The sequence below is a fragment of the Rutilus rutilus genome, assembly GCF_951802725.1.
Source record: "Rutilus rutilus genome assembly, chromosome: 13".
NCBI lineage: Eukaryota > Metazoa > Chordata > Actinopteri > Cypriniformes > Leuciscidae > Rutilus > Rutilus rutilus.
The window spans coordinates 31955518-31967932 of NC_140218.1; the positions used below are offsets into that span (position 1 = coordinate 31955518).

Consider the following 12415-nt stretch of genomic DNA (forward strand, 5'->3'; position numbering starts at 1 on the left):
TTACAATGTCTTTATGAACTTTTTGAAGCATCAGTTTTGGTGAAACGGACTTTCAATGGAAGACAGAAATCTCACAGGTTTCGTAAACAAAAAAAAAAAAAAATAGTAAACTTTTCGAAGATGACCGAAAGTCTTATGGATTTGTACCAATATGAGAATGAGTAAAGATAATAGTGCTTTAATTTTTGGGTCAACTGACCCTTTTAGACTGATAACATACTAACAAATGAGAACATTTACTGTAACAATGCCCAAACACTTTCAAATACAGACCAATGTGTCTTCCTTAAAATATAAGCATTCACTAGAACAGCCACAAACAGCATCAGCTCTTTTCAATTATGTACTGTGTGCACTACATGTGAGCTCATCTAAAAGATGGCCAGATGGCCAGAGAACATAAGGTACATTGTTTCAAGCTTAACCACAAACTAAATGGCTCAGATCAGATCAGATAATCTTAGATGGAATCAACCATGGCCAAGTGATAGAATAGATGGCGTTTACAACTACTTTAATTAGCTATGGAAAGAGTTCATTAGCTAAGATAAAGTGTGAATTGTGTACAGGACTATAATCAGTATCAGCTGTAATTTTTCTGTATCTGTGCAATCCTAAGATCAAGACCTCAACAATGCAAATGGCTCAGAGGTCTTACTTGTTTTGAGTGAAGAGTTTGGTCATGCCAGATCCGCGGCTCAGGAGGCTGAAGGCATCTTTCGTGATGGACAGCGCCCCTTTGGTGAGATCCATGGAGGCACTGAGTGCGTCTTTGGTGACCCCTCTGGTGGCATTCAGGGCACTGGATAGCTCCCCCTCCAAGCTGAAAGAGGAGCTATGCCGGGACAGTAATGCAGGATTCACTGGAGAAAGCAGAGGAGACATGGCAGGAACAACGGCCTGAGCGTCACCATCCTGCCCCGTTTGTCCATCTATTCCCTCTTCAATGGCTTCGTAAGCCTCCTCCACCGAACCCTCCTGCTCAGCATCATCTTCTTGATCCTCGTTCCCTCGTGTCCTACCATCCTCCAGCAGGCCAGGCTCACCAGCATGGTGCGATGGCGAGAGATCAGAGTCCGTCAAGCTGGGAGTGTCCGTTTCCACTGGGGAATGGGCTTCTTCTGGCTCGCACGTTGCAGGAGGAAGAAGTAGAGCAAGCTCTATCGCCTCCATCAGGAAGGAGACACAAACCGAAGGAGGATCTGAAGGTTTATGTGTGGATTGTCCCAAACCATGGAAGTCCTTGGTCAAATCTCCAGCAAGTCGGGCAAGGTAGTCCTTCATCCGCAAAAGGGCTACAAATTGGTAGTGGTTGAGCCACATTTTAAGTGGAGTGATCGACTGGGCCAATATATGGATGGAGGCCAAAGGATAGTTGACTAGACCCTCGGTCTGGTCGAATTTATCAGCTATGACGTCATTTACATGCTGTGGTGAGTCAAGGAGAGGATGTTTGCTAGAACCGGTGGGGGATTTTGAATCGCCATCTATACTTGAACAATGAGAATCTTTTTTGAAGGCAGAAGGGCGGCACAACCACAAAGACATGGCAAAGGGCTCCACAAAGGGAAGGGTTTTCCCTCTGAGCCCTCGACGAGCCCCATCAAAGCCTAGAGTCACTCGGCACAGACTGACAGACCAGACGTCCTGCGAGCGAGAGGGACGTTTGTGCTCTAACGACAGGGACTTGTCTTCCACAAAGCGTTGAAGGAATGCTGATGGCAGCGGATGAAGGAGGCTCTGATCCCGAGGGAATGGTTGGCAAGCTGTGGGATGGAAGAAAGGACAGGCGGAGAAGCTGCCATAGGTGCTGTTGAGGTCCGAATGGGAACCGTGAGGAGAGTGACGCGTGTTGCTGAGGACGATTTGAGGAAGACTGATGCTCAATGACTGAGGGCGGTCTGGGTGATCCATAATGGAGGATTCCAGAGGAATGACCAGCTGAAGAAAACAAAATAAGTTTCAGCCAAAACACTTGCAGAATGTTATTAAAAGCACAAAGAGAGTAAGGGTGGGTTGCACCGAAAAGGATTGAATTAAGTAAAGTTTAATGCTAATCAAGGATTTGTTGATCAGGGTTTTATTTAAATCGAGTTGTGTTGCACCACTTAATTTAAAACACAGATAAACAAAATCAAGGATTACAATTCTAACCTGTGATTAAAACCTTCATCTATGATACATTTTCTCCACCATGATGGATTCGCCATTGTAATTAAACAGCAACAATAAACCAAACCAAAAACTGATTCAGAAGAAGAAGAGTGAGTTATACAGGCAGGCCCAGTTTTACGGGGGTGCGAGAAGGTGCTAAGCACCCTCAAACGAAAGCGAGAGCACCCTCAGTTGATACTATACTAATATAATATTGACTAAACGGATTTGGTAAACGCTCCAGTGCGTATTTGTGTTTGCGCTCTGGAGAACGTCAAATATTTTATTTACAACGTGTTTTTGCAGCGTTGAGAAATGTAGCCAATCACAAACATGTTTATTGATCTCTTGAATGCAGGAGCCAATCAGGTGTTTAAGCTCTATAGACCCTATATAACCCCGCCCCTTTTCAGCGCTGCGCTCATAGTGTTCGGTCTAGCGGATTTTATTTCCACAGCATGAAGGTAAGATCTTATGGATTTATGAATGAACTGCTCGTTTTAAAATCTGTCAGGTCTACTGACATTTTTGTTTTGACATCCGCTTCAAACATTACAATGCCCATGATAAATTTTGTTACCTGTACAATAAGTAAATCTCCTTTACTAGCTAATTACTCTTCGACAGCGATGCCATTGAAAAATAAAGAGCTAACGCAAGAACTGAAGTTCAAAAACAAAATTCGAAAGATGTCTGCACGCATAAGGTCTATATATTTGGAGGGGATCACAACTATAAACCATTCAGGTGTAAATGACACCAGATGATCAAATGTTTAGCACCAAAAGCTTCTTTACAAGATCCATACTGATCCATACATGACATTCCTTTTAAAGCCTGTTAGATCTCGTGGTTTACCTTCAGCTGTGTTGCATCCAGGCGGATATCGATGTGTTCGTCTGTCTTGCTGCTGTCCTGGAGGTGGTAAAAGGCTTTGACCTGATCTAGGGTCCTGTGTAGACCCCGTGAAAACAGAGTCATCCACAAGATGCTTGGAGCATCCAGACACAGCTGCAGACCATTCAGCTGGGCATAAAGATTAGAGCAGGGCACTAAAGAGAGAATGGGACAATGGGACAAATAAAAATGATAACTCTTTGCAAGCAGGACAGATCAAACTTCATACTGGGGTCCCACAAGGATGCGAGTTTGTAAATATAAATGACATGGCATGCATTAACAATAGTGATCAATGAATGTGAAAAACCCTACCTAAGACACCAGGAAGTCCAGGTTTATCAGGGAAGTAGTATTCAGTGAACTGAAGGTGTATTGCAGGAGTGTTTTCTGGTAGATGAAGGGATTTGCGGTTGCAGGAGAGGAGAGACTGCGTTCTCTTGCTGTGACGGCCCCCGGTGGACACCTAAAGAAACAGATGGGCTTTAATAACAAACATTCACATTCTTTGGACTTCAGCTTCCTGCCTTTCCCTCATAATCGTTCCTTGTGCAATTTCATTGGCTGTTGTGCTCACCAAGGATGCATTTATTTGACCAAAATGTGAAATATTATTACAATTTAAAATAACTTTTTTCTATTTGAAATTTTCAGTCTTCAGTGTCACATGATCCTTCAGAAATCATTCTAATATGATGATTTGCTGCTCAAGAAACATTTCTTATTACTATCAATGTTGAAAACAGGTGAGCTGCTTCATGGAAATTGTGATGTATGAATTTTTCAAACTGAAAAAAAAGAAAAAAAGATTCTTAAATACCTCAAACCTTTGACCAATAGTGTAACTCAGGTTTGTTTGTGCCAGAAAATTTAGCAATGGCAATTTCAGTTCGAAAAGTGAGCTGTTGAATAACTTATATACTTAGTGAGCGCTAAATGCATACATTTAATGTAACATTTATCTAGTGCTGTTATATTCCCACATTGTATCTGTTTATTCACCCTTGATAACTCAACTTTGAGTTATAGCTTTAACAGTAAAGACTTCTGTCTCTTATGAGCTACTGAGACAACTGTGAACACAAGAAAACATGCATTATATCATAACTGACAGCACTGATGACATGTAAAAGCCCTAAGGATGCATCATGTTATAAATTAAAGTCTCACATTGTCTTGTCGAGGCTATTGTTCTCTACTCTCATTTAACAAATACCATGTAATCTCAATGAAAATGATCAAATATATTTTTTGTACTTGAACCTCCCAGTTCTGTGCTTAATTTGATATGAGCGTAGTTAACCAAAGCATAACATCAGCAACATATCACAGGCTGCTTTCTCCTTGTGATGAAAAAGGGATGACATAAGCAGGTTTCTTTTGCAAGACGAGACTAATTTAGATGAAACTGACTTGTGTGTCACATAAAAAGCATGAGTAAACAAGCTTGTGGTAAGGAAAAGCAATAACAAAATGCATACTTCCTCTTTTAGCCGTCTCAGTGTAAGTCTAGGCATAATAGAACAAAAGTACCCATAATTACAGGCTTTTATGATAAACGGTTTGCTGTAATATGCTTAGACATCTACAGTGTTGTTCAAGTCACACATTATCCACATCTGAGATTCAAAATCTAATTTAAACCTGGAAATTAAATTTTATATTTGTAAATATAACTTTAAAGTGCCCATAATATGCTTTTTCAATCATTACCTTTCATGTAGTGTGTACTATAGCTGTTTGTGAATGTAAAAGGTCTGCAAAGATTTAAACATCAAAGTCCACAACAAATAAAGTTATGGTCTCCTAAAAGAAAGAATCGATTCGGAACTGCTGAAACGAGTCATCAGTAATTCCAGTCTTGCTTCCTGCTAAAACCTACGTAGGGTTGTAACACATTTGCATAATGTCAGCCTATGGTCTTCATTGACTGCCCGCAAACAACGTCTATTTTTACCCTCAAACACTGTAGTTGTAGCTGAAGCCTGGAAGAGTTTGTTTCATGTCAAATCCACTTTGATGCACTTTAAAGGACTCGGGCTGGAATTGATATGGTAAAACCGATGCCATCGTTACTGTTCGTATCATTGTGTATGAAGTGCTGCGGAAGAGCTGAAATTCAGATATGGTAATGAGCGTTTGGTTTTCAAAACATGCTGTAAGCGGGAGACCAATCACAACAGACTGAGCCATATGACCAATCAGAGCAGAGTAGACCGATCACAACAGACTGGGTCATCTGACCAATCAGAGCAGAGTAGACCAATCACAATAGACCAATCACAACTGGCTGGGCCATCTGACCAATCAGAGCAGAGTAGACCAATCACAACAGACCAATCACAAATGTCTGGGCCATCTCCAATCAGAGCAGAGTAGACCAATCACAACTGTCTGGGCATTCTGACCAATCAGAGCAGAGTAGACCAATCACAACTCTCTGGGCATTCTGACCAATCAGAGTAGAGTAGACCAATCACAACAGACTGGGTCATCTGACCAATCAGAGCAGAGTAGACCAATCACAACTGTCTGGGCCATCTGACCAATCAGAACAGAGTAGACCAATCACAATAGACCAATCACAACAGTCTGGGCCATCTGACCAATCAGAACAGAGTAGGTTTTCAGAAAGGAGGGGTTTAGAGAGACAGAATTCTTTATCAAACCATTTCAGACACTGTGAGAAAAGAGGTGATGTTGCAATGAGAAAATGGATTTATTAAAAAGGAGAAGTTTTATGAGAAAATTGACTTTTGATCTGCATTGTATAAAGCTTATAAAGGCTGTCACTGTCAAGTGTGTGTCTCAATAACTTTTGTTATGTTTGTGCAGAGACGTCTCAAACCTGATGGATGTCCAGATCGTCCACGCGGATCACCATACAGCTGGAGCGAAGTTTCTTCAGTGTGGTTCCCGAGGACGGGGCGGCTGCTGATGTCCGGCGCGAGGTCTGAGTCCGTTCAGGACTGAAATTAGACAGTGATTCCCCATCTGCTAAACACAAAACAAGACCAATTCAAATTCAATTCATGAAATTAACAAGAGAACTTCTCAAAATGAAAACAAAACCAGGCACGTTCATGACAAATACATAATTTTTTTAAGGAACCAGTGCATCACTTCAAATATTTTTTAGTGTTTAAACTACAAAATTATAAGAACTGTGCCTCTTGTTTTTTTTCAATAAAGTGGACTGATAAATCATGCACAACAACACCAACATTTATTGATGATTTGGGATGGATAGACAGTCAGAGAAAGTTTACCCTTGACTTTTTTGGCTGGAGAGTCTTTAGCAGACACATTTGGTTCTGTGTGAGGCCCAGGGATGCCCAGATCCTCCACGCTCCTCTGAAACTCCTGCAGCAGTTTGGCGGCCCACTGAGCACGAGACTCCATCGCCCCGCAGTGACGCTCCCAGTGCCGGCAGCCTTCACCTGTCCCACACACAGCACATGTCACTGAACAGCTGGCTTCACTCAACTACACATCTGCCAGTTACCCTGCAGTCAACCATTCACACAATACATCGATCGCTGCGTCGTTACAATAAGGGGAAAAAACAAGACTTCAAAAACAGTGACAACCTAAACAAAAAGCTCAGAGCAACATTACCGTTCAAAAGTTTGGGGCCAATACGTTTTTTTTTTTTTATAGAAATGAATACTTGTATTCAACAAGGATGCATTAAATTGATCAAAAGTGAGAGTAAAGTCATTTATAATGTTTCCATCTCCCATTATTCGCATTAACTCTTTTTTGCACAAGTCAAAAACCACCTCAACCGACGTAAAATCTTTTTTGCGAATTATTATTTATTTATTTATTTTCAGAAAATTTGGCATTTCCATCTCTCGTTTCTGATGCGATCCTTCAACATGTGCATAAAAACAGGGTGACGGAAACATAGCTAGTGTCATCATCAGAGCTCATTTCCTTTGTATATTCAGTATCCGACTCATTTTCGCGATGTCAACCATATTCTCAAAACTATCATTTTCCATGTCTTCATAATCAATATTTTGATCGCTGTGTCTGACAGCTTCTTCACCAGACCCACCATCAAGTGACAGTGACACTAATATGTGACTGCGTTCAGTACTTGCTCTGCAGTAAATCACTGAGCCAGTTCATTTCGTTTTGCTGATGATTCTTCCTATTCTTTTGTTTTTAATAATGAGTAAAAGATCAGGTTATCATTGTGTATCAGACATTGCCATCTCGTAGGAATGAAGGTGAATTGCACTTATTCAGTCATCAGAGATTCAATTATTGTTGTGCAGAAAAAAATATACTTACAGTTACACACCTCAGGTCACTATTCACAAAAAATGTATTGGAAAACACATTTCTTTTTAAAAAACAACAACTCTTTTTTTACATTGTTTATAATGAATTGATTGAGGGATACTAAGATGGTTGATGTCTAACTTCAAATGAATGAGGAGGAGGGAAGTAAAATATAAAATCATAATAAATTATAATAATAAAAATTGTTTCTTCATCATCAAATCATCATATTAGAATGATTTCTGAAGGGTCATGTGACACTCAAGAGTAAAAATGCTGAAAATTCAGCTTTGATCACAGGAATAAATTATTTTTATTTTAAAGTGTAAAAATATTTTTGCATATTACTGTTTTTACTGTATTTTTGATCAAATAAATGCAGCATTGGTGAGCAGAATGGACTTTTGAAAGGTAGTGTACATAGTCAAGCGAATTTATATGGCGTGACCTCAAAGCCAGAGACAGAAAAGTACAAGTTAAAACCTCAGAACCACAAGGCAATGATATGATATGAATCCCGTCTGTCACCTGGTCTGTGGAAAGGGTAGTAATCCCAGCCCAGCTTCCGGAGGGTCAGCTGCATCGCACCCTGTGTTCCTGGAGGCGGAGCTTCATCTGTGTGTACAGGATAAATCACATGGGTATGTCAGTGTTATGATGATATACGTAGCTAACTGCCAACAAGATAAGTTTAGTTCCCTTCAAAACTTTCAACTTTGTCATTATTTAATCTCCATGTGGTTCCAAACCTGTACGACTTTCTTTTTTCCATTAAACAAAAAAAGACGGTATTTATTTGAATGTGCAAACTACTTTTTACCACACAGTTATTTATTCACCCTATGAAAATAGACTAGAGCACTTCTAACATGTCAGCGAAATTAAAAGCACTTATTAAGTGATGGTCATATTCCCTATATTCACTCTAAAGCCAAGCTTCTAAGCTTTAAAACTACACCTATTTTGTGTTGGTTAAGCAAGTGGTTGTTAAGTAACGTGATAACTTATTAGCACCCCCCACTTCAGATTTAAAGTCTCCCTGTGGTGTAAATCAAGTTTTTAAGTTTAATATGCTTTAAGACAAACCATGTGCAAATTCACGTCAACACCATTGCTGAGTATTTTTTCCTTAAAACTGCAGTCTTAAAAACACGGTTTGAAATCGCTGGTGTTTCTGATGTCACAAACTACCTTGTAACCAATCAGATCAACGTGAGCTGGTGTGAGTGAGTGGAGGCGGGGATCATTTGCATATTCATAGAACCGTGTATACTAAATGAGGCAAGGGTGTAGAGTTACATTCAAGCTATTTTTAAGGCACGACAAACGTTTTTTTCAAGGAAAAAACTTTTAAATATATACTTTTGGTGAACAAAGATTAGTTTTAAGGGATTAATTGATTGGTAACTTAAACCAATCTATTATGGAAATCTATGTAAATTGACATCCCTAGTTAAAAGGGAAGGGTCAACAGTGTAATTATAGATTAATAATTAGAAATTAATAACATGTGTGTTTACATGCCGGTATTTTTAAATATAAAGACAATGTTAAACATGTATGTACACAAAAAGTGCATTGTCTCAAATTATTAATTTAAATGTTTGTGTATAGTAGTTAAAAACACAATATAAAGTGGGTCCCAGTGAATTAATTACAAAATTTCATTTTCAATGACCTATTCCTTTCAAGTAACTGGGTAGAAATACAATTAATGGTGATCTGAATTCATTACCAGAATCTGAACAGCTGTCGTTGCAGATGTGCAGGTCGAGACGGGAGATGAAAGTGTGGTAGGATGATTCTTTAACATCATGGAGGTCGAAATACTGGGCCAGTGTGTCGGGAGTCCCGACCACTTCGGGTGGAGGAGGTTCAGTCCACAGAGGGTGGATCCCAGGAGAGGGAGGCGCAGTCTGGCGCACAAACACACAAAGACATAAACACACACTCCGGCACTGTCTGAGTCATTCACAGGGAGTGGCTGACGCAGGATGGGCTACACTCGGGATTGAATATCTTATAGACGGCTTTACACAACATTTACTTTGTTGAGCTGTTTTGTAATGACAATTGTGTTCAAAAGCCTCACTACAACCTTTGCCCCAAAACCTGAGGCAGTGCAGTATCGGGCAAAGGGTTTGCTTTTCTTTTTGATCTGAAAATCTGATGTGCCGATAAGAGTATCTCTTTAACCATTAAAGAGGCTTTCGCACCGGAGGAACCTTTTCATAGTTCTCGAACTATTGGCGGAAGTTCCCGGATTTCGGCGTGTTCGCACCGTAGGAACTGGGAACAATTTTAGTTTTAGGAACTCCTTTTGGAGGAACTAATTTAGCTCCTACTTCAAAGTCGGGTCTAAACCAGCACTATAGGAACTACCAGTGACGTTAGTGACGCTGACTGGCCGAACGCACGCGAAACACAGACACCGGCCATTTAAAAAAATAAATAAAGCAGTGTAAACACAGTTTATAGCCTATATATATTTACTCCAGAAACTAACTCTACGAACATAGAAAACAGTGATAGATGGGCCTCTTAACCTTTACGCTGAGGAGAAAATCCAACGCAACTTTGAGGGGACCAAGCCAAACATGATTATGATTATGTATTTCTGCTCAGCTAGCGACACTGGACATCAACCACACGCCATACGCTAATAACTTTTCACTACTGTCTACTTTCTATGATAACAGTTCTAATAACGTATTAGACTGGACTGTTAGATAGAGTGTAAACTAATGAACACAGAGAATGCGAGCACTGTTTGCTCAGGCGTTCTCAGCGCCGTCAAAATAAAAGTCACAACAACAAGCGCGGCTCACGTCACTTCAGAGTTCCTACTGACGGTGCGAATGCAACCAGGAAAACGTTCCTAAGGGAACCATTAGTTCTCGGGGAACCACCCTGGTGGCTAGTTCCTAGACCTACCCGGTGCGAAAGCCCCTTAAGTTGTCTTCATAACATTTTTGAGAGGAATTTAAAGGGTCCAGTGTGGCACCTGTAGTGTTTCAGCAGCCATGCTCTTCCTCTGCTGCGCGGACTTCTCCATGGCCTCACTCAGAGACTTGGCGTAGTGGATGATGGCCTTGAGCTGGGAGTCTGTCAGCACCCACAGCAGATCATCCAGTATGAAGAGCAGCTTAGAGGCCAAGACATTACAGTCCTTCACCTGAGACGAGGAGGGTAGCAACGTCAGCACAGAATACATGCCGTTCCCCTCTGATTAGGGCTGCAAGATATACTGACATGAAACCAAAATCATGATATAAGCTTAGTGTGATTATCACATCGCAAAGGCTGTGATTTAATTCAATAAATATACAATGATATAAAATGATTGTGATTTTAACGGTAAAAATGCTACAGTGAAAAACTGTCAAACATATTGTGAATGTGGCATATGATAACTCAAGTGGAGATTCTTCAAAAGTAAAAATATATATATTTTCTTTAAATTATCTTCGTTCTGATTCTAAAAATCATTCTAGAATGATAAATCTTTCCAAATAGAGCTATTCAAGTAAGCTTGGTCATCAAAAATAAATCATAAACCATACATATATCGAAGAGAAACAAAATATCACAACGTCAGTTTTTTTTTCTAATATCATTCAGCGCAATTTCTGATAATTATGATGATATAATCTTAGTTCCAGTATCCCAAAAGCAACACACCACTATAACATCAGCTGAAACAGATGATGCCCTGTCACACAATGTCAGACATCAAAATATCAAAAATGATATCAAATGAATGAAACTCATAATGGTCACAAAACTGGTCAATATCTGCCCGGCAGAATGGAAAACCATGCAAACTTTGCAATCAGGCAAAAAACTAGAGCTAGATTAAAATTTTCTCATGTGACTTTGGCAAACAAGTGATGAAGAGGGTTTTTCTGTGAAGAGGATTTGTAAATAAATATGAAAAGTGTACCCTGCGTTTGAGAGCGATGCGTATACGTCCTTGGTTGGTAATGAGGCGCAGTGGCGTGCTGCCCAGATCCTGCTCGTCACTCTCGATCGCATCGGCCTCAATGCGCAGACTCTGCCAGTTGATCTCCTTGAACGTCAGGACCTGCAGGACACCAGAGTATAAGCCATCACACTCGATGAAAAACACCCACACAGGCAAGTCATGTCACTAATGCAAGCTTGGAGAGCAATCATGGAGATTTTAATCTTTCCACATTGAAGTAGAGTTTAAAGACTGGTAATAGCTACCCGAGGGCATTGCCAAGATGGCAATCGAATGGACTTTCTTCAAAATAAAACCTTTTTCCTTTTAAAATCCGTCTTTGCTTTCTATTATTGTCATAACTTTCATTAGCCTGACGTCGTCATACTCAATTCTAGTCAGAATGTGAGTCTGATACTTCTCCATTGAGCTTTGATTATGGGGCGTGTTTCAACCGAACCAGGAAAAAAAAATCCTCTGCACTCAATTGGATAGACCTACAACCAATCAGAGCAACGGAGTAAGTGACGTATGTTTTTCATTCATGTTTCCGATCGCGGTTCTCTGTTCCTCTTTTAAAATGAATGCGCTGTCGATATCTTCTATAACAGACGCGATGGCGGAATCTACACATGATGTTTTATAAACAAATTTCAGGAGGAGCACATTCAAATAATCAATCCAATCAACCGTCTATCAGCATGAGAGGAAAGCATATATTTATTCACTCGGTCAACTCACCTAACATGACAGTTTTCAGCATCCCTGCACTCACTCTTGGCTTGTTCTTCCACAGCCAGGAATACGGGGGGAGTACTTTGGGTTCGGGCCGAATACCGAGCCCGAAGCCTCTCCTCAGACAGCACGCCAAATATGCATTTATTCTATCTGACTTATTTGTAAGCGTGAACTCGTGAAATCTCAATTCTTCAGCGGCAGTCATTTGAATTCAACCCAAGCGCTCGTTGATGACGTGGATGATGACGTTACCGTTGCTTATCTGTCCATCATCGTATAAAGCCCGCCCTGACAATTTGATTGGTCCGAACAATTTTTGTTCGGGCATAATAGCTCCTCAACGGAGCGAGTCCAGACCGAACTTCCCGA

At 40.4% G+C, this 12415-nt stretch overlaps 1 protein-coding gene across 2 annotated transcripts in view; it reads right to left on the bottom strand.

Annotated features, from left to right (window-relative positions):
* The window catches only part of bltp3a (bridge-like lipid transfer protein family member 3A), a 43550-nt gene that overhangs the window by 10033 nt on the left and 21102 nt on the right, over nt 1-12415 (bottom strand). Inside the window, exons 6-14 of one of the 2 annotated variants that reach the window (XM_084427398.1) lie at nt 11288-11428; nt 10349-10519; nt 9080-9260; nt 7873-7959; nt 6321-6491; nt 5900-6045; nt 3367-3517; nt 3013-3206; nt 659-1941 (exon numbers count right to left, since the gene is read on the bottom strand). In XM_084427398.1, coding sequence (XP_084283524.1) covers nt 659-1941; nt 3013-3206; nt 3367-3517; nt 5900-6045; nt 6321-6491; nt 7873-7959; nt 9080-9260; nt 10349-10519; nt 11288-11428 — 2525 coding nt within the window. Of the gene's footprint in view, nt 1-658; nt 1942-3012; nt 3207-3366; nt 3518-5899; nt 6049-6320; nt 6492-7872; nt 7960-9079; nt 9261-10348; nt 10520-11287; nt 11429-12415 lie in introns of both variants that reach the window. The other variant, XM_084427397.1, reaches the window with a different exon arrangement.